The sequence below is a fragment of the Terrapene carolina genome, unplaced genomic scaffold (genome assembly GCF_002925995.2).
Source record: "Terrapene carolina triunguis isolate 2854851 unplaced genomic scaffold, T_m_triunguis-2.0 Scaffold402, whole genome shotgun sequence".
NCBI lineage: Eukaryota > Metazoa > Chordata > Testudines > Emydidae > Terrapene > Terrapene triunguis.
This window is the reverse complement of record NW_020664753.1, coordinates 1,206,545-1,227,495: the sequence shown is the minus strand read 5'-3', so window position 1 is coordinate 1,227,495 and position 20,951 is coordinate 1,206,545. Positions and strand designations below refer to the sequence as shown.

Genomic DNA, 20,951 nt, shown 5'->3' with positions numbered 1-20,951 from the left:
GTTGGGGGTTCTGAGGGGGGTGGGAAGTGGGAGGGGCAGGGGCGGGGCTAGGGCAGGACGGGGGCGGGGCTAGGGCGGGGGTCCTCCCGTCCTCTTTTTTGCTTGCTGAAATATGGTAACCCTAGATGTGTTTGCTATTTGATTTTTACAATATTATCTCTGCTACACCAGGCACTGGCGGGATGGCAGACTCCATGACTTACCAAGGCTTTGTATCTAACTACCATACTCTTATTTTTGTCTCTCCGAACTTGTGGGTTTTTTTCAAGTGGTTTCATTTTCTCCTTTCCTTGTGTTCTCCACTGATCTATTTTCATTTTTTCCCCTTCCTGCTTCATCTGAGCTGCTAATTTCAAAACAGAAACAAGCAGCAATCGTCAGTGAAGGGAAAGATGGAACTGCTGAGCTGTCTCTTCTGAATCCATGCTGCAGTTGCAGTGACTGGGAGGGTCACAGAACAGAGGTCATTCAAAGAGTAACATCAAAGCCTTGGGCTGCATTGACTCTTCTTGAACTATCAATTGCTTTATTGTGAATTCACTTAGGGCTCAATGTAGTTGCTATGCATGAATGCAATAATTATCCCATTAGAGGGGATTGAACATTACACTGGCAGGATCTGGGATATGCTATACTTAGTCCAGGACCAGAGCCAAAAAGCGCTACTAGACTGAGGGACTAGTGATAGACTTGAGGTCCAATATAGTTCAGACTACAAGGGATAGAAACAAATGCTTTATGTCACTGGAAAGCTGCAAACCTCTGCTTTCTTTGCACTGATATGAAGCATCCGCTTCTGGTCCTGGCTGGTCCTGTGACATATTGTCATTTTTTGTTTTTACTTTAGTTCCAGTATTATTTATATCTCAGGAAACTCAAGAGTTGGGAATCGGTGATTAATACAATCTGAAAACTGGAATTCTGCCCTCACAGCTGTGCAAAGTGATTAACCACCGCAGCAGCTTACCAAGGGACCTGGTGGATTCTCTCCAGTCTTAGGAGTCTTTAAATAAAGCTGGGATATCCTGCTCAGAGAGCTGTTCTAGCTCAACCACAAGTTATTAAGCTGTATGCATGAATCGTTAATAAAAATCGCTGGACTGTGCTATGCCGGAGCTCAGACTAGATGATCAGAAATGGTTCCATCTTAGTCCGATAGGGCCAGATTTGTAAAGGCATTTAGGTGCCTAATTCCCATTGAAATTAATGGGCGTTAGGTGCCAAATAACTTTTAAATCTGACCTTAAGTGACTTAGGAGCCTCTGAGTCTTAGGTTCCTAAGTCACTTACGCACTTTGAATCTTCACTCCCCCAATCTATGACCCTACAAAGCTGCAAAATCAAGAGTAACTCCACTGAAGCTAATGGAGTACCACCACTATAACTCCCATCTGAGGTTGCAAGTAGGTCTCAGGGTGGGATTTTCAGAAACTTAGGGGCACAAATCAATGGGACTTGTGCTCCGAAATAACTCCTGAAAATCCCACCCTGTGTCTAATGCTAAAAGTCACAGTTGCCATAGAGGGTAAAAGTAAACAGGAATAGGAATGTCATGATTGCAAGGGCTGCTCCTCGGTGTTAGGAACCATGCGGTGGGAACAACAGCACAAATATTTACAGGAGCAGTAAAGTTATCTGGGCACAAGTCCTGGCCCTGCTCTCCCAAGGGGAGGATCTGTAAGATCCCAGCTCTCCTTCTTAAAATTCAGTGCTGACTGTTACGTGTTGTTAAACTGTTAACAAACCAACTGCTGCACACAAAAGCATCAAGTTTGGTGCCACAGAGGCCATACAGATTTTTCCAGCTTTCGCTTCAGCAAGGTTGATAGTTCAAATCCCAGCAAGGACCGATGGTCTGGTCACACCAGCATGCATTTCATGCCTTCCCTCTCCCTTCTGATGTCTAGCATGGAACTGTGCACATGCCAAGCAGCCCTTCTGCTGGAATAGCTCAGAGTCTTTATGCACTGGGGATTGAGTGCTTTCTTAAGGGGGAGGAAATACATGGTAGCGTTGTCCTCTAGTGTACAGGAAGGGAATACATGGCTAGCTGGTGGCACTACCATCTGGTGGCACGCCGGCTGGCCATCAGCAGTGAGAGCCCACGCTGGGATAAGCCTATATTGCTCTCTGAGTGGGAGACCCAGCCCCTGAGAATTTGTTTTGGAGGTTCATGCCTGTGGCCCTAGGCATGGGTGCCTACTTGCGGCACACAGAAACAGGAATATCGGGATACAGTCTCTGTTCCATCTCCTAGAGGACATCCTCCTGCAATCCAGAGTTGAGGGATCGTGTTCACCCCCAGCATAGCCACACTGGCTTTACCCAGCTTCAACCAGGGGCTCACCCCTTCCAATCCACCCACCCCCATTGTTCCCTTATCTCAGTCAGTGACTCTCAAATAAACAATGTCCCAAAGGAGGCGGTGACCTCGTCCATTAGCATTAACCAATCAAAACACATTTCAGTGAGTTCAGCTATAAACATTCCCTCCCACTTCAATAAGCATTCCGCTTATTGTCATGTCATCCCATGACCTTTCCAGGCGACTTGCAGACCCCTGCAGAGTTCTTTTAATCTAAGGATGTCCAGTTTCTACCACTCTGTCTGTCTCCGTGATTCACTGACTTTTATAACCACACCAGACTATGATGGGCTTTTCTAAGCTGGCCATGGTAACACTCTGGCCTGTGTGTCTTTGATTGCCGCTGGGCTACGTTTCTGCTTTCAGTAAAGTCTCATTTGCTCAATGGGATCTTGCTGAAGGAGTCAAAGGCAGGAGGCAACTATGTTTATGTGCCTTTGCCGTGCATTCTGTGCTAGAGATGAGAACAGCTGATCTTTGAGATGTGTGAAATCCAGAGCTGGATTTCATTCAATATATGTCTGAGGATGGAAGTAGTCACATCACCATCATCTTCACCACCATTATTTATTATTTATACAGTGCACAACAGAATGCTGGGTGCTTTACACACATCCCATGCAAAAGACAATGGGTATGATTTTCAAAAGTGCCTAAGAGATTTAGGAGCCTAAGTCCCACTGACTTTCGCTTAGGCACTTTCTGAAATTTTACCTATCTTCTTTGGAGCCCCTAGTGAAAATAAAAGAAGATTGGTACAACAGCTTATAATAAACGGAAGTGCATTCTCATACCTGTTCTGGGGACTTTTCACCAGATAATGCTTCACTGTTAAAGAAAAAAAACAACAGCAATAAATAAAGAAATGTGGCTTCACATATCCAGGATTTATGCTCTACAAAGAGACACAGCAGATAGGTCCTAGCATAGCCACTCCTAGAACTGTATAGATGCCAACTTTTTACCACCGGAAAGCTGCTAGCGATAACCATGCATCCATCATGCTGCAAATCAGAACATATTCTAACTTGAATGAGATTGTAAGGCTACTGGGAAAGAAGGTAGCAAACAAAGCTAGGAAGCTGCTGCAGAAGTGCAGGGCCACTCAAATTCCAGTGGTCAGCCCAGCCAAGAGAGAGCAGGCTAAGGAGAGCCACTAAAGGCTGAGCATCGGACTTAAAAGTTTTTGATTCTCTCGTGGTGCTTCAGTTCTGCATTCTGTCCCCAAACTTCATTTTTAAAAATGTATCTTTCCGAAAGCCTGAAATAAAAAATAAACCGTTCGCCCACAGGAGCTGATGTAGTTCTTAACATACAGCTAGGTCGTGGCTTTAGGCACAGAGGCATTGCCAGATGGGATCAGCACCAAAGTCCAATATCCTGTCCCTGTCAGTGCTCAGCACCAGCTGCAGAGGCTGGTGTAAGAACCCCGCAGTAGCAGATGTGGGATGATCTGCCACCCGGGAAGGTATCATCAGACTGGCTTTGGCCCTGAAGCATGAGGCTTTATATCGCTTACAAAACAATTTTTTTAGCATTAAGTATTCTAACTCTGGGTGTCCTTGTGATCTGATCCCTCTTTCAGCCCTGAGTTAGTGGTGTGCCCCTGCCCTCCAGAAGGAACTGAGGAGATATTGCCTCATAGACACCCTTCGTGGGGCAAGCTCTGCTGGCTGGCATGTGAGGGGTCTGACAGCCCCCATTCTCCTCCCCATGTCCTGAGCCAGGATGCCTGGTCTTATGTGGCATATTCCCCCCGGATCCCCTGAATGGCTGAGTAAGACTGGGGGACAATCTAGGCCACATCTCTGATCAGGGTGTGTGGGCATATCTTTGTTTATGTTAGGCCCCACAATGCTTCACCTATTTGGGGGGGGAATGGTTACCTGTCCTGAAGGACTGCATTTTAGCACTAAAAAGAAAGCTGATGACTCAAGGGATTGGTCATGCTAAACTACAGCTAGGTCTCTAAGTCTAATCTAATTTAGGTCTGTGGTCATCAAAAGTTGTTACTGCTTGGCAGCTGTTTGGTGGCTGATATGATATAAGTAGAACTCGTTGGAAAACAGAATTTTCCCCCCACACAAAATATTTGACTTTTCAGCAAAATATCAAAAACTGAAATATTTCAGCCAATACCCAAAATATTGTGGTTCAAAATGGCTCCGCAGTGCCTCATGGGAGTTGTAGTTTGGGTGTCTTATGCCCCCCTTCTCCTATATGGACCAGGCTCTTTGACTGACTACATCTTCCATGAGGCATTACTTTCCTCCCTTTTGGTGAGGGGAGGGGTGCCTCATAGGAGTCCCTGGCTATGCTGCCTCATGGGAGATGTAGTCTGGTATGATAACCCAACCAATTGAGAAGAATGGGAGCATAAGGCATCAAAACTACAACTCCAATGAAGACACTGTGGCAGCATTTTGAATTAAATATTTCAGTTTTTGGCCAAAATATTTTGGATTTTGGTTGAAAACCAAAAATGTTATGGCTATCAGGTAGGTTTACCATACGTCCAGATTTTCCCAGACATGTCCGGCTTTTTGGTCCTCAAATCCCCGTCCGGGAGCAATTTCCAAAAAGCTGAACATGTCCGGGAAAATAGGGAGCCATGGTAAAGGGACCGCCTCCTCCCCAGGGGTCAACTTTTCCGGCTCCCGCCGCTCTCCCCAGCGCAGCAGCAGCCAAGCCCGGGAGGAGGCGGCTGCGAGCTGGGATGCCGCCGGCTGGCGCCGCTCGGCCAAGGCCGGGCCGGAGCTGCTTGGCCGGGCCAGTGGGTGCTCGGCCGGAACTGGGGCCCGAGCTGAGCCGGAGCCGCTGGGACCGGGGCTGGGGCTGGGGGTGCTCGGCCAGCGCCGCTCGGCCAGGGCTGGGCCGGAGCGGCTCGGCCGGGCCGTTGGGGCCGGGGGTGCTCGGCCGCTGGCCGGCGGCCAGAACCAGGGCCCGAGCCCAGCCGGAGCAACCGGGGCTGGGGGTGCTCGGCCAGCGCCCCAGGGCCCGAGCCGGGCCGGAGCCGCCGGGGCCAGAGCCTCTTGGCCGGACGCCGGAGGGAGCCGCTCGACCGGGGGGACCAGACTGGGCCGCGTCTCCTTGCGCCCCCTCCCCAGCCCCAGCTTACCTGCTGCCTGCCTGTTTCAGGCTTCCCGCAAATCAAATGTTTGCGGGAAGCAGGGGAGGGAGAGGAGCAGGGGGCGGAGCGTTTAGGGGAGGGGGCGGAGTTGGGGCGGGGACTTTGGGGAAGGGGTGGAGTTGGGGCGGGGCTGGGGCAGGGAAGGGGCGGAGTTGGGGCAGGGCCGGGGCCCCTTGGAGTGTCCTCATTTTCAGGGGCTCCAATATGGTAACCCTATATCAGGTATTCAGATTTTTGATGAAACGTTGAAATTTTTTGAGGAAAGCATTCACTCAAAAAACAGTTTTGAGAAAAAAATTTGACCAGATGAGAGTTTAGTGGCCTAGAGGAGATCATTCAGCCCTTCATATCAGGGGCTATCTGGAGAAGTCTAGAGAGTTGTGACTTGTCCTGTGACTAGAGAGTGGACTTCAGTCTTTACCAAAGTCACACAGGGCTTTTGAACTGCACAAGTTGCTACTCTGCATGATGGGCCAATTTCCTCTGTGATACAACTCCACTGTAAGTTAAACCTGTGATGAATTAGCCCCAGTCTTACTTGTTTTCACATTAGTGCCCTGAGGCTAACCACAGCTCTGGTCAGGTTTTTCCACACTGACACCACAGACAAGTGCTTCTACTGTTTCACCTGCTGTACATCATTATACGAGTTGCTCATTGTCACAAGGTGAACTGGACCTTTAAGGGAGTTGGGTTCAGCCTCACCTGTGGCTATTTAGCCACCTGCCAGGTGATGGACTTGGGCTTGGGTCAGGTGATCATGACATGGTAGCCTGAGTGTGAGGCTCATATAAGAAGCAGCATGGGGCCCAGCAGAGTCCTAAGTGATGATAGGAGCAAGGAAGGGCTCTCCAAAGTTAGATATAAAAGGCCTGCAAGAAGCTAGTAGGTAATCGGCTAAGGGGCTGGGGGAAAGACAGAGAATCTGGCATGGGCTGGACTACCCATGGAGGGCTTAGGAGATAGACTGACTGACCAGGGAAGGGTTACAGGAAAAGCTGTGAAACAGGCCAAGATAGGCAGTAGTCCAGGGAGGTGAAGCAAGGAGCCAGAGCACTTGGATGTTCTTTGTTGCTATCGGGTCCCTGGACTGGGACCCACAGGAGAGGAAGGGAGGGCCTGGGACTCTCTACAAGGTCCCAGAGGAAGGAGGTGTGACAATCCTGAGATGTGGGGTGGCAGGACTATTGAGCCTGAAGCCCAGTTGAAGACCCAGTATGATATTACTGCATGACTGTTTTGTTGGCCTTTCTGTTTGTTCCCAGCTGGAAGATGGGCTGGGCTGCATGATTTGGCTGGAAGGGCCCATTGTGAAGAAGCCTGTCCCAGAAGGGGAAGCTGAGGTGTGGAGCACAAGGACCCAGAGAAGGTAAGCAGATCGTATCACCGGGTTTATAGGGGGACCTGGGGAAGCCAATTAAAGGTGGCTATTGGTGGTGTGTTCCGCATTCGAATATCAAAGGGAGAGGGAAGCTGTTGAATGAGAAAAGGCAGATTTGAGATTCAATGGGAAGGGGCCAGAATGTGACCCGTGGTACATGCCCATACAGGGGACGTAAGGAGCGCCTCACTCCCCTGTACTTGCTACGTGTGTCACACCGTGAGTAGGAAAAGGAGCTTCCATGGCATTGCTACTACAGCTCCTGTGCAGGTGGGCAGGGAGTGGTTGGGCTCCGCCCTGCCTCACACCTCAGCTGAGCCAGCACACCAGGGGGATTAAGCTGGGCTGGGCATAGTGGTGGTGCAAACTATATCCCCACCAAGCAAGGCACCAAGCTGTGATTCTCAGATGCAGGCTGGTTCCTGCTCTGCTCTAGGGCTAGCACAGCTGTGTGCTGCCCCGGGCTAGAGGCAAAGCCAAAAATGACTTCTCAATGTGGACTCAGGAGAATGCATGTTCATGGGGTGCTGGTCTGAGCAGACACTTGCCCTAACAGTATTGCCAGTGACCAAAATGTACCATACTGAGCATCTCTCCCGGCTAACCTTCATCCATCCAACCCAGAATCATAATGCTGGCACTTCTTGCTGGATGATGGTCAAGATTTAAATAAAAGTTGAATTCAGCCTGCCATTCATTTCATTCTAGAGCAGCCTAGGAAAGGCTTATCTCTCTCACACACACACACACACACTCGGAATTACATGGGCCAGCACTCAACCCGCATTCTCTCTAGCTCAAGAGAGGGCTTTTCTGGAGGCTGCTCATTCAGTTATATCAGTGTCAATAAACAGAAATAGGAGCAAAATCTGGCCTGATCTTCCTTGAAGATCAGCTAGAATAAATCAGTGTGGTTAGCCCCATGGCCCCAGTGCTTGTGGCTTATCCGTGTGACTCATTGTTAAAAACATTTAACAGTTAGTGTTTTGTTGCTGTCTTGGCACAGAGATTCTTCCACACTCTGAAGTGGTAGGAAAAGTACTGCATGTTCCTCTTGGTTGCTATTCCTATGAACCCTGATCGATTTGGGTACTGGTGGCACCTCGTTCTCTCTCCTGTTCTCTGCCTGTGGCACACGGTGTAGTCTTCTGAGGACTGAAATGCTTTGGTCGGAGTAGGATCTTTGGGCTCAGCACAGGTGTAGCTGAGTGAAATGTAATGGCCTGTGATATAGCGGGGTCCAACTACACCTCTAGCCCTATATAACGCGACCCAATATAACACTAATTCGGATATAACGCGGTAAAGGAGTGCTCCGGGGGGGCGGGGCTGCGCACTCCGGTGGATCAAAGCAAGTTCGATATAACACGGTTTCACCTATAACGTGGTAAGATTTTTTGGCTCCTGAGGACAGCGTTATATCTGGGTAGAGGTGTAGTTGATCTAATGGTCCATTCAGGCCTCAAACTCTGTGAAACTATCAATCAGAAGCAAAGCAACTTGGTTAGGTGCTCCACTTGTAAAAGGCAGCCCTGGCTTGAAATGTGCTCATGGGCAGACAAGATTACCTGTATAAATTATCCCTCTTTTCCCCGACATGTCTGTTCTGTGTGTATCTTTGAGTCACAGGGGCCTTCCTTACTGACACAAATACATTAGTCCTCAAGAGCCAGCACAAGATAACAAGATGGATTCTCTTCTGCCTGATGCACCACAGAGAATCACTAGCTAAGTTTCCATTTCAGGACGCCTCTGTCTCTTAATGGGGATGATGTGAGAGGCATTTCACAGCTGGGCTTTCAGATCTCCAGGTAGTTTGCAAGGCTGGCAGCTGGAAAACGCCTCTTTTGACTTGCAGTAAGTTTGACATGGATCCCATTGAGAGAGAATAAGTAGAAGACAGAGTCTAGATCCGGATCTCAACATTACCAGGGTTTGGGTGGGTTCAAGCTTCTCACTAAATGCCAAGTCATTTCACTTTTCAAGTAACATCTGCACTTTAAACATGAACATAACATTTACAGCCACAAAGTCCCTGCTTAGAACAATGCCTCTAAGTAGATCTGGGCAAAAAAAAAAAAAAGGCAAGTAAACATTTTGTTCAGCCTAGCTCCACCTTTTTTCCACTTTGATTTGCTGAATTTTTTTTTAAAATAGTTTTGGGTTGAATCAAAACCAAACCTTTTTTCAACATTTCCCCCCCCCAAACTGCCAATGAATCAAAAATCATTATTCACCCAGCCCTAGTTCTAAGCACAGCTGATAAAAAGTTAATATTTTGTGAGAATTTGTCAATTTAACTGGTTTTTTTTTCAAATTTAAGTGAGATTTAAACTTTTTTTTTTTTTTTCAAAAATTGAAAGCCTCAACCAGCTCTACAGCTGGTCAATGAAAAATTGCCAGCACTTTTCAAGGTTTCTTTTCTACCATTATTTGAATTTTTGACAAATATAGTCCTTCAAAAGTCAGAACATTTTGACTCTGCTAATGCTAATGCTAATGCAATTGTACCAGAGGCAGGATACAGAACTCGAAGGAACAAATGTGTCATCTGATATGGCAAGTCCTCAGAGGTGCAGATCACCGACCTGCTCACTTAAGTCAGTGGGCTTTATCCAAGCACATGTTAAAGTCAATAGCAACAGCTGAAGGAACTCCTTAATAGCAAGTTTAGTGAATGTTTTAAATGTTTAAAAGCCCCCTCCTAGAAGATATAATCAGTAGCATTATATCTGCAAGGAAATAGACTAAATGACTGCTTGAAGTCCCTTCCACCTTTATATTTCTATGATTCTGTGCACACTGATCTATGAGAGGCCGCAATTTTACTTCTGTATAGAGTATTTTATATTTCTTTTTGTTTTATGTGAATTACAAAAGTATTAGCTTATGTCTTGAAAGATCATTTCTTCCTCACACTTGCTGCTACAAAACAGCCTTCAGAACAGAGTGATCCTTTGGTGGTGGTGGCAGTAGTATTAACATTGGTGATGTCTCCTATTTTTAAGAGTATGGAAGTAGACGTCTGAGGTAATAAATGGTAAAACAAAAGGGGAGATAGCCGCTGCCCACTGCCATCAAGTAAGTGAGTGGGGCTAGAAACTGGCCTGCTTTCTCTGAACAAGCAGGCACTATAGCCCTATCTACACAATTTACAGACTTAGGGCAAGTCGTTTTTTTGTTTTTTTTCCCCCTTTCCCCTGGGACATACCCTCTGCACACATCTCTTAAAACAAAGGTTTTTTTAACTAGATGTTAATTAGTGCTGGTCACATTTTTAGTTAAACTGCTCCCCCCCCACACACTTTATTTTAAGTCAAAATATTTTGCAAAAAGTCTGATTCAACAAAATTCAGGGGGGGTTTGATGAAAAAATCAAAACAAAAAAATTGGTTCACCAAACATTCGTTTTGTTCTGAAAGCCAAAGTGAAGCAAATTTCAGTGCCAAGCGAAATGAAAATGGCTTTTCTTTCTTTGATTTTTTTTTTTTAAATCAAAATTATTCCCTGAAAAATGTCAGTACAAATTGTTCAAAATGTTGGCAGAAAATAAATTGGATTTTTTCCTCCACCTTTGAAGCTGGCGGACTTTATTTGTAACTTCAAGGGAAGCTGATTTTTTTTTTGTCTCCACTCTCTGCATCATCTGCTGCCTTCTCATGTTTTTGTTGTTCTCTTCGACAATACACCCCCCCCCCCCCCCGCCAATGGGCTGACACTTGTCTGTCACTCACCTCTGGATCTTTTCTTGTTCAGCAGTGACTGGCAGAGAATGACAAGTGTAAAAAGGAGGACGCTGATGATGCCGATGGAGCACACAAACACTGCATATACGTACAGGTCTGAAAGGCAAGCAGAGAATTACTCAGCCTGGCTCTTGATATGATGAACATTTCAACACAGGAAAAAGGATCAGCTTTGTGCAAGACAGAAATAGACAGGTCCTGCCCCAAAGAATTTAGGTATCAGGGGGTAGCTGTGTTAGTCTGCATCTACATCTACAAAAACAACAAGGAGTCTGGTGGCACCTTAATTTAGGGTAACATTTTCAGAAGTTTCTAAGTCACATAGGCACCTAAATTGAAAGTCTATAGTATTTAGGCACCTACATGTCTTTGACAGTCTTACCCCCGGCCTTTAAACTGAGCAAGACAAGTAGGCTGGGGGTCTCAAAAGTACCCAGCGTTGGCCTAATTCTGCTCCCATTGAAGTCAGTGAGAATTTGACCATCACAGATTTTGGTCAGCATGGAGCACTTTTGAAAACTCCTGCCTTCTAAAATAGGGCCTCATGCTTCTTCGTGTTTCTGCCTTTCATATAACAAGGTACACAGCCCACTTAATTGAAGGATGCTTTACACACACTAAGTGCCTTCAATGCCCCAGTGAGGCAGGCCAGTTTTACAGAGGGGAAACCGAGTCACAGAGTGTTGAAGTGGCAGAGGTGGGAACAGAATCCTGACTGGTCGCCCTCTGCTCTACTCACCAGCCCGCACTCCCTCTGCCCAGGACAGTAGTATGTTTTGTAAACTGTGTTTTAAAGAATGTCACAAAAGCTCCCACGTGGAACCTTTGTACATTGTCAAATATAGCAGCAACTGAGCAGACACATACAGAATAGCTGTGAACATTTGCAACACCTACCACTTAATCTGGACTGGCATGCATTGAAAAAGGTTGGTTGATCCCAGTAACACTATAGTTACTCACCAGTCTGCCTTAAGTACTCTACTTGGTATTTATTATCTACTTTATAATGGGCCCTAGAAATAACCAGCCATTTGATCATCTCACCAAATGTGTGGTTTTATCAGGTACAAGTGCAGTCCAAAAACCCCACATGGGGTGTCTCGCTGCAATTCACATTCTTCTGGAGCAAGAGCAAAGCACCAAAGACACACACTGTGGCAAAGTAATGTATGAAGGCTGCAGGCTAGACTTCTAAAAATGTAGGGGTCAAGGTTCACATGCCCCCACATTTGCGGAACTAACTGTGTAATGGCATGCCAGGTCCTGAACAAATGGACTGCACTGAACAGGTGCTTGCTTAGGGCTAGAGAGGTTATCTTTGCTTAGAGAGATGGGTTGTCATGCTACAGACCAGGCATCATTTGCTTGGTTTGTTACTACAGAGTACCGCTGAGTGTCCTGGAAGTGCTAAACTCACTGAGCCAGCCTCCACTGAAGTCACTAGAAGATGAGGGAGCTTGGTATGTCTTAAGAGGTGATCAGCACCAGGCTGGATTGAGTCCTGTGTTTGCACAGCTCTCTCGCCTACAGGCCAGATACAAATTAGTTCCCTAATCATCTTAAAAAGAAAACCCAGTGATATGAGAACTTGGTGAAGTGGGGACCTTTCCCTCTCTGGTTTCCCACACTCTGTAACATAAGAATATAACATAAGAATGGTCATACTGGGTCAGACCAAAGGTCCATCTAGCCCAGTATCCTGTCTTCCAATGGTGGCCAATGCCAGGTGCCCCAGAGGGAATGAACAGAACAGGTAATCATTAACTGATCCATCACCTGCCGCTCATTCCCAGCTTCTGGCAAACAGAGGCTAGGGACACCATCCCTGCCCATCCTGGCTAATAGCCATTGGTGGATCTATCCTCCATGAACTTCTCATTCTTTTTTGAACTTTGTTATAGTCTTGGCCTACACAACATCTTCTGGCAAGGAGTTCCACAGGTTGACTGTGCGTTGTGTGAAAAAAATACTTCCTTTTGTTAGTTTTAAATCTGCTGCCTATTAATTTCATTTAGTGACCCCTAGTTCTTGTATTCTGAAAAGGGGTAAATAACACTTCCTTATTTACTTTCTCCACACCAATCATGATTTTATAGACCTCTATCATATTCCTCCCTTAGTCATCTCTTTTCCAAGCTGAAAAGTCCCAGTCTTTTTAATCTCTCCTCATATGGCAGCCGTTCCATACCCCTAATCATTTTTGTTGCCCTTTTCTGAACCTTTTCCTATCCCAATATATCTTTTTTGAGATGAGACGACTACATCCGCATGCAGTATTCAAGATGTGGGCACACCCTGGATTTATATAGAGGCAATATGATATTTTCTGTCTTCTTATCTATCCCTTTCTTAATGATTCCCATCGTTCTGTTTGCTTTTTTGACGGCCGCTGCAAGTTGAGTGGATGTTTTCAGAGAACTATCCACAATGACTCCAAGCTCTCCTTCTTGAGTGGTAACAGCTAATTTAGTTTAGTTTAATTTGCATTTATTACCATTGAATTTCATCTGCCATTTTGTTGCCCAGTCACCCAGTTTTGAGAGATCCTTTTGTAGCTCTTCTCAGTCTGCCTGGGACTTAACTATCTTGAGTAGTTTTGTATCATCTGCAAATTTTGCCACCTCACTGTTTACCCCTTTTTCCAGATCATTTATGAATATGTTGAATAGGACTGGGCCCAGTACAGACCCCTAGGGGACACCACTATTTACTCTCTCCATTCTGAAAACTGACCATTTATTGCTACCCTTTGTTTCCTATCTTTTAATCAGTTACCAATCCATGGGAGAACGTTCCCTCTTATCCCATGACAGCTTACTTTGGTAAGAGCCTTTGGTGAGGGTCCTTGTTAAAGGCTTTCTGAAAATCTAAGTACTTCATGGTAAGCACTCTAGGAGCAGCCTGTCTTTGTACAGCACTTAGCACAATGGGGCTCTGACCCCAAACAGGGCTCTTGGTTGCTACCACAATACAACTACAGCCAGCGTCTTAATGAGAAACTGCATGTAAACAAGTGATAACGTTAAATGTATCTTTACCTTCAAAAAACTTCCAGGCCTCATGGGTTTTCTCAAAAGTGGGATCGTCTGAAGCTTTCGATGAAATCACTGTGAAGGACAAATAAACATGGTATAATGACGATGCACGTGGGGTGAAATTCTCTCTCCATTGAAGTCAATGGGAGTTCAATGGGAGCAAGCACATGCCTGGGGCGGCAAGTCGTGGGGGGCGGTGTGCCGGTCGCCGCGAGGGCGGCAGTCAGGCCGCCTTCGGCGGCATGCCTGCGGGAGGTCCACCAGTCCCGCGGCTTCGGCGTTGGGTACGCCGAAGGCGCTGGACCGGCAGATCCCCCACAGAAACGCCGCTGAATCCACGTGATCAGCGACTGCCCACAGGCGTGCCGCTGAAGGCCGCCTGACTGCCGTGCTTGGGGCGGCAAAAAACATAGAGCCGTCCCTGCATACTGTCTAACAGAATGTTCATCTCTTATGCTGAAACAACTGAATTATAAAATGGCAGCATGCCTCTTGGCAAGACTTGATCCTTTTTGGCACCAAATATCTGCCACTCTCGTAGAAGTGGCAGGGAGCTCTCCAGACTGAGTCCTGGAGGAAGACACGCAATGATGCAACAGAATGAGCTTGCAACCTGCAGCTCTGTCCCACCTTGGACTATGACAGGAGATAAATAGACTGATTTGTGTTTGACTGATCTGGTGCTGTGGCAGAGTGAACTGTCATGGGGGAGGGGAAAAAAAACCTGAGCAGTTGACTCCAGTTATCTAGCCCCCTCAGAGGCTGCTGGGAGTGGGAGGGGTCTAGGACTATATAAACCAGACCCAGCTCATTCCAGAGGGGAGAAGAGGTAACACCTAAGAAGACACTGGGATGTTGGAGAAAAGCCAAGGGGCAAGCAGCACCAGAAATGGACAGAAGGAGAGGCAATTCCCTTGTGAGTGTGGGCACAGGCTGGGGCCTGCTTCCCTAGGAAAGTGAGGACTTGCCTGGGATGTAAGAGAATTTATGGGGAAATGGGACTAACGATTTGGGTGTAGATGATGATAAATTAAATACTGATATACCCCTTTTATAACTACTACTTTCTCCCTGCTTCCCTTTTTCTTCCTCCTTCATCCCCCTTTTTTCTGTGGGGGTCAGATCATGCTGGCCCACCAGACAATTGCACGGTAGGGTGACCAGATAGCAATTGTGAAAAATCGGGACGAGGGTGGGGGTTAATAGGTGCCTATATAAGATAAAGCCCCGAATAGCGGTGCTATCCCTATAAAATCGGGACATCTAGTCACCGTATTGCACAGTGACAGGTGACTTTCAAGTATTGATCACAGAGTGCATGACAAATACTACTTGATCAAACTGTGCAACAGCTCTGTGGGGTAGGCGGAGTATGGCAGCAAACCCTGTTGCTGAGGCTGTATATAAATGTTTCCATTCTGATGCCTTGCTTTGGTCAGAACTCTCCGAAAGTTCTGTCTTGGGGGCTGTACTTTCCCAAACCTCATCTCTGTCCCAAAGTGAACTATTCTGAAAGTTTGTAGGCCAACAAGGAGAAGGAAAAAGCCTTATTAATTTCCCAGTTACATCCATATTAACAAAGATCTCTTAAAAAAAAAAGTCTCATGCTAAAAGGCCAGGGGTAAAGTAGCCTCCCAGAGGAGACGTGCTTTGAAGAGTTCCTGAGAAAACTGACTTGGATTTGACCAAGTTAGGAGCCTTTTCAACATGACAGTGTACGATAATGTGACAATTGTTCTAGCCGCATTCAAAGCTAAAGGAGTCACTGCAGGGTTAGCCTCGCTCCACAGCTGACTCCATAGTCCCCTGAACAGCCAGGACTCTCCCAAATATTTCTGGGACATGCCAGTCCTGGTGAATGGGACACTCCTGCAGGTCCTACAAAAGCAATGTACCAGGGTAGCTGCCACCTCAGCACACACACACCCATGGCCTGCGGTGGCTCTGTAGCACTCTGGCTCAGTCTCCCTCTCTCACAAGGCTCCTCACTAACCCACCCAGTCCATATCCTTTTAAAATAGAACTCTTCTGGAGGGGATCCATCCTATTCAGTCTATACACACAGTACCTCACACCCCCAGCTGGCCGTTGGTTCCACAGTTCCCTGATCTTGAGTCAGGAGTCCCCAGCCCACCTTCCCAGTGTTGGGTTATCGTTCACACGGTCCCTTTTACAGCCTGCAGCTGCTTCCTCAGCCAGCTACAGCCTTCCAGGAGTCTGTCATGTCTGGCACTCCATGCTGGAGTGTTAGCAGCGCCTCAGGGCTCTCCTTTATAAGAAACCTGATTTGGTCACCTGACCCACCAGTCACATGACCTTCATTCTTCCCACCTGGGGAGGTGAGTTAAGCCTGTCACAGGTGGACTGAGGCCCATCTCCCTTAATGAGCCAGCCACCCTGTGACAAGCACCCATTCAGTCCATCACAATGAGCTCTGGGCTGGGTGTTAGAAGCCCCCTGTGGTTTATTTCAATTACAGGTTTCCCTTTTCTGCACGTGCAAACCCTTCCATACCACTCCTGACCGAGCCAGGCCAATCTCACCTCTGCTCTGTGGAAACGGTAACTGAAGCACAGCGAAACATCGTGACTTGCCACAGCTCATCAAGGAAGCATGTAGTAGAGCTGGGGAGAGGTCATTATCGACCAGACCTCAGTGGCTCTGAAATACCGGTTCAGATCTGTGTACTTAGTTACGTTGCTCTAGGTCCTCAGCTGGTGTAAACTGCCAGAGCAGCAATGAGTTCAGTGGAGCTACTCCAGCTGAGGGGCTGGCCTTCCCGTCTGTACAATAGTACAGCTCACGCTCACACAAGTGAGTGCTGCTACCAGGTCAGTTTTACAGGTGGGAGAACTGTGACACAGGATGACTGAAGAACTTCAGACTTGCCTGAGACTTGACACCTACAGCTCTTTGCACAGAACTACATTCTCCATTGTGCAGAGAAGTAAACTGCAGCCATGAGGGGCTAAGCGACATGTTCAAAGGCACAGAATACATCTGCCGCACAGCCGGGACTAGAACCCCCAGGCTGTGACTGGCAGCACCTCACCGTGCTCCCCAAACAGATGTGCAGCCATGCCACAACTCTGGCTAACCTCATGTGAGAGATTATCCCAGCTGAGCCTACTCGCTGATTGCCAGCAAACAAAATCCAACAAAACGGCAATCTGGTGATAGAATATCATTTTCCAGCTAGGAGGCTCCCAGCCCTAGCTCTCCAGAGAATGGCTTTCTAATAGCTTGCCACTTAACGCTCTGTTCATCAGCCAACAGCCAAACTGCCTGAAGAATGACTATATTTGAAAGAGTACTTTGGGAGTATGTCAGCACGGCCCAGCGGGCAGGGAACTGGCATGAGGGTCAGGAAACCATGGTTCTCGGGCTGGCTCTTCAATGTGACCTTGGGCAAGTTATGTCACCTCTCTGTGCCTGTTTCTTGTTCCATGCTTTATCTTTCCTGTTTAGATTGTAGCCTCTTTGGGGCAAGGACTGTGTACTATGTCCATGCCTTGCCCAATGGGCCCTGATCTCAGCTCAGGCCTCTCGGTGCTACCGTAGCAACTATCATTGTGGCAGATTTGGAGCTACCTGTAATAATTTATGCATATTGTATCTTGACCGGATTATTGTGTTTATTGCATGCATCTACTGAGTTAATTCACAAGTTGGTTTGGCAGAAAACGCACCCAGAAGTGCATCAATGCTGAAACAATTTTTATAGTGGGGGTGCTGAGAGCCATTGAACCAAACTATCAACTCTGTATATGATGGAAACCACTTCAAGCCAGGGTGCGTCAGCACCCCCAGCACCTATGCTAGAAGGAGGTGAGCCTATGTGTATCCTGATACACACTTCAGGGACCAGGCAGAAGCCATTCACTTTGATGCTCTGGCTCCAACCCTCTGCAGAGCTCACCAAACTGGTTTTGTATTAGTAAGGGAGAGAGAAAGCCAGGAAAAGAGCTCAAAGACTCTTTCTAGAAAAAAATCCTTCAAGGCTGAGCTAAGGTGAACCTAGACCCCAGAGATTGGGGTGTCTGGGGTAAGATAGGCTCACCTAAGACTCTGTGTGAGAGCCATGTGTGGACCTTGTATTGTTTTCATAACCTCTTCTCTCGGGTTCTGCTTTGTTCCTAGTGTTAAGATTAAACAATACTTTGATAAAACTGCTGGGAGGTGGAGATTATCTCCAAGAAGACAAGGTCATAGGAAGGCTCACAGCCTGGCTTTCTTGTGAGGAAATTATTTCTTAACTATGGCACTTTCAAGGAATGACTCAGGCCCAGTCTTCCCCTCTGCTACTGTGTGTAGAGGAGAAGCAGTATCTTGATGTGGATATTATGATGTATAAGGAATGGACTGGAGATTATTTTAATGTCACTATCTAAATCGATGGTATGCACACTATTTTCCAAATCAGGGTGCCACTAAGTGGAATTGGAAGGAGAGAGTGGGTCATATGCTGAAGAGCGGTACAACCTACCCTGAAATATGGCGTTTCTACTATTATTTGCAATCTGTCAGCAGCCATATGCTGTCGACACATAAAGATACAGTCCCTGCCCCAACGAGTTCACAAGCCAGGGGTGGAATATTCAAAAGTGCCTAAATCCCCCTCGCCTCAAAAAAAAAGGTAAATAGCATCTGACATCTAAACATTACATCTATTTTAAAATGAAATAAATATCCACTATCCTTGACTGTTCCTTAGCCTAACCAATTCTTAGTAGGGTGGCTTCTTGTATGCATCACAAATGTGTATCTTGAGGAGAGGCTGAAAAGAAGAGGACAGTAGCATCTTGCATGTGGTCAGAGCTGGGGGTACGGGTGGCATGTGGCAGAGTACCACCAATACTTTGATTCCCTGTCATTGCTTTTAACGGTACTTGTAAATACGGAGAGCAGGATTTGACCTTCTGACTAGACTTCAAAATTTGCCCTTCTTCTTCCCTGTAAGAATTAAACTTATCTGAACCTCAGACTTCAGCTGTTAACAGCAACTTGACAGCTGTCACTTAGGACTTTTCAGAGGTTTGTACACTGCAGGTATCATGAGCCCGTGAGGCTATTAGATATACAGAGCAGCAGTCTGAAAGGGTGCCTGCCCATATTTTATAGTGGCCTTTGTTCTGCTGCCAGTTACCTGGAACATGCCCTCATTCCCTATCCATGTGTTCCACATGAATCCATGTGTGCCTGTTTTGCAGACATTCAGGAAATTACATTGTTCAATGTGTGAAACGCACACACGAACATCTCTTTAATGGCCTGGCTATATTTAAGTGGATTATGTGAACTGTGTGGAGAAATGTCGCATAAGCAGACAATCTGACCTGCTTGAATAAGGAACAAAAATTACCGTGTATTTGACTTGCCGCTAGCCCTACAGTCCGGCTGATCTTGTTCTCCATTATTTGGATGCATTCCTCATAATACTTTGCAGATCCCTGGAGTTTTCCAAATTCATTCCACAAATGCTATGGCCAATTTTAAGCCATGCTTCACTTGTAAATGACTGTGTGATCACACTGCTCTGAACAGGGCTGGAGGGTTTTTGGGAGGGGATCATTTAGCCTGCACCCCAAATGTAACTGGCCCTTCATAATTCTATTTATTTGCCTTTTTTGCATCCCCACACCCATTCCTTCCACCCCACCTATGCTACCCGTTTGTCCTCTTCTCCTACAGCCATGCTCATCCCCACTTCCACAAAGCCCCATACTCATGGAACGGGCATGTGACACATGACAGTTTCCTGCCTTGTCTTTAGGAGCTCTTACTGTATTGTGTTTAGGTATCATTGTGGGCCAGAGACTGTCTATAATTCCAGGGGGAAGGTGACCTCAGCCCTCTAGGAACTAAAAACAATGGGGAGTGATTAGACAAATTCTCTCAGGTTGTAGCACCTCGAGGTACCACCTCCTGGAGAGCCTCGCATACACCAGCTCAAATTAGATTAATTAGAGACCAGTAGATAAAGAAATGTCTTTTGGTTAAACCACCTGAGTTTAAACTGACTCAGAATCGTCCATCTGATCCAGCAAGCAGAGAGGCCCATCTGTCCAAGGGGGGGCCCCAATTCTCAGGGAAGGGCTGGAAGGACTGATACCTGCCGGCGCCTGAGGCTGGGGTTGGGGTGATGGATATAGGTTCTATATTGTTTTCTCTGTCATGCTTTCACTTTAAGAATAAATGTGCTTGCTTAGAAAGAGCTGTGTGGTAACAGTTATAACTGTGGACACTTACATAGTTAACCATCTGAGGAGAGAAGCCAAGCAGGCCTACTTAAGCAGTCTGGACTGCTAGGAATGTCACTGTGTAAGAAAGGGAACTGTGCAGTCTGGAAAAACCCCAGTCAGAGGGAGAGAGAGACATGAGTCTCTGACTAAGATAGGTGATGATGAGGGACTGGGAGCCTATTGTGGCCTTGCTGGACCATAAAAGGGGAACACAGGCGCAGTTGCCCTGAACTGTGACAGCACATACATCCCTGAACTGATCTGCTAAAGCGCTTATCTCTCCTTCCCATCCGCCTCACGACCCACCAGCAGAGATGCCCACAACGCATTACCCCAGTTGGGCTAGCTGAAATGGACAGGAAGAAGCAAGCAATAGAAAATATTGATTATGGGCTGGGATCAGCCCTGCGCTCAGTCAGCCCCTGATGCTGCACCTGCTCTCCAGCTGCCCTCTGGGCAGGGGCTGCAGTGGCAGAGGAGTGGGCTAAGCCTCAGGCCGCAGCTGCTAGGGAGTTTCCAGTAGCCCAGTGCCCTCAGCGATAGCCTGGTGTGGGCTGTTCGCTACAGCTGACAACTGAGGCAGCATCTTCCCAACAGCCCCCAGAACAATGGCCATGGTTTTACTGGCCCCATATCCCAACCAAGGGAGGCTGTGAGGAGCTGTGACTAACCTGGCATCATTGGGAAGAACCACGGACGGGCAGCGAGCTTGCAGCATTGGATACATTGTCCAGGCTCTTTGCAAGAGAAGAGCTAGAAAGTGATTCTGCTGAACATGAGCTCCCAGTGACATGCTGGGGCCAAAAAGGCTAATGTTAGGGTTACCATATTGCAGTCCTGGAAAAAGAGGACACTACAAGGGGCCCCGGCCCCGCCCCAACTCTGCCCCTTCCTCGCCCCAACTCCGCTCCTTCCCCGCCCCAACTCCGCCCCTTCCCCAAAGTCCCCGCCCCGACTCCGCCCCCTGCTCCTCCCCCTCCCCCTGCTTCCCGCGAATCAAATGTTCGGAGAACGGAGTGGTCTTGAGTAGTCAAAGACCCTTCTTCCCC

General features: G+C 47.2%; 1 protein-coding gene across 1 annotated transcript in view; it reads right to left on the bottom strand.

The window, feature by feature from the left end:
- The window catches only part of VSTM4 (V-set and transmembrane domain containing 4), a 60,924-nt gene that overhangs the window by 23,475 nt on the left and 16,498 nt on the right, over window positions 1-20,951 (bottom strand). Inside the window, exons 3-5 of the mRNA XM_024210349.1 lie at window positions 13,664-13,732; window positions 10,611-10,718; window positions 3,160-3,193 (exon numbers count right to left, since the gene is read on the bottom strand). Coding sequence (XP_024066117.1) covers window positions 3,160-3,193; window positions 10,611-10,718; window positions 13,664-13,732 — 211 coding nt within the window. The remainder of the gene's footprint in view (window positions 1-3,159; window positions 3,194-10,610; window positions 10,719-13,663; window positions 13,733-20,951) is intronic.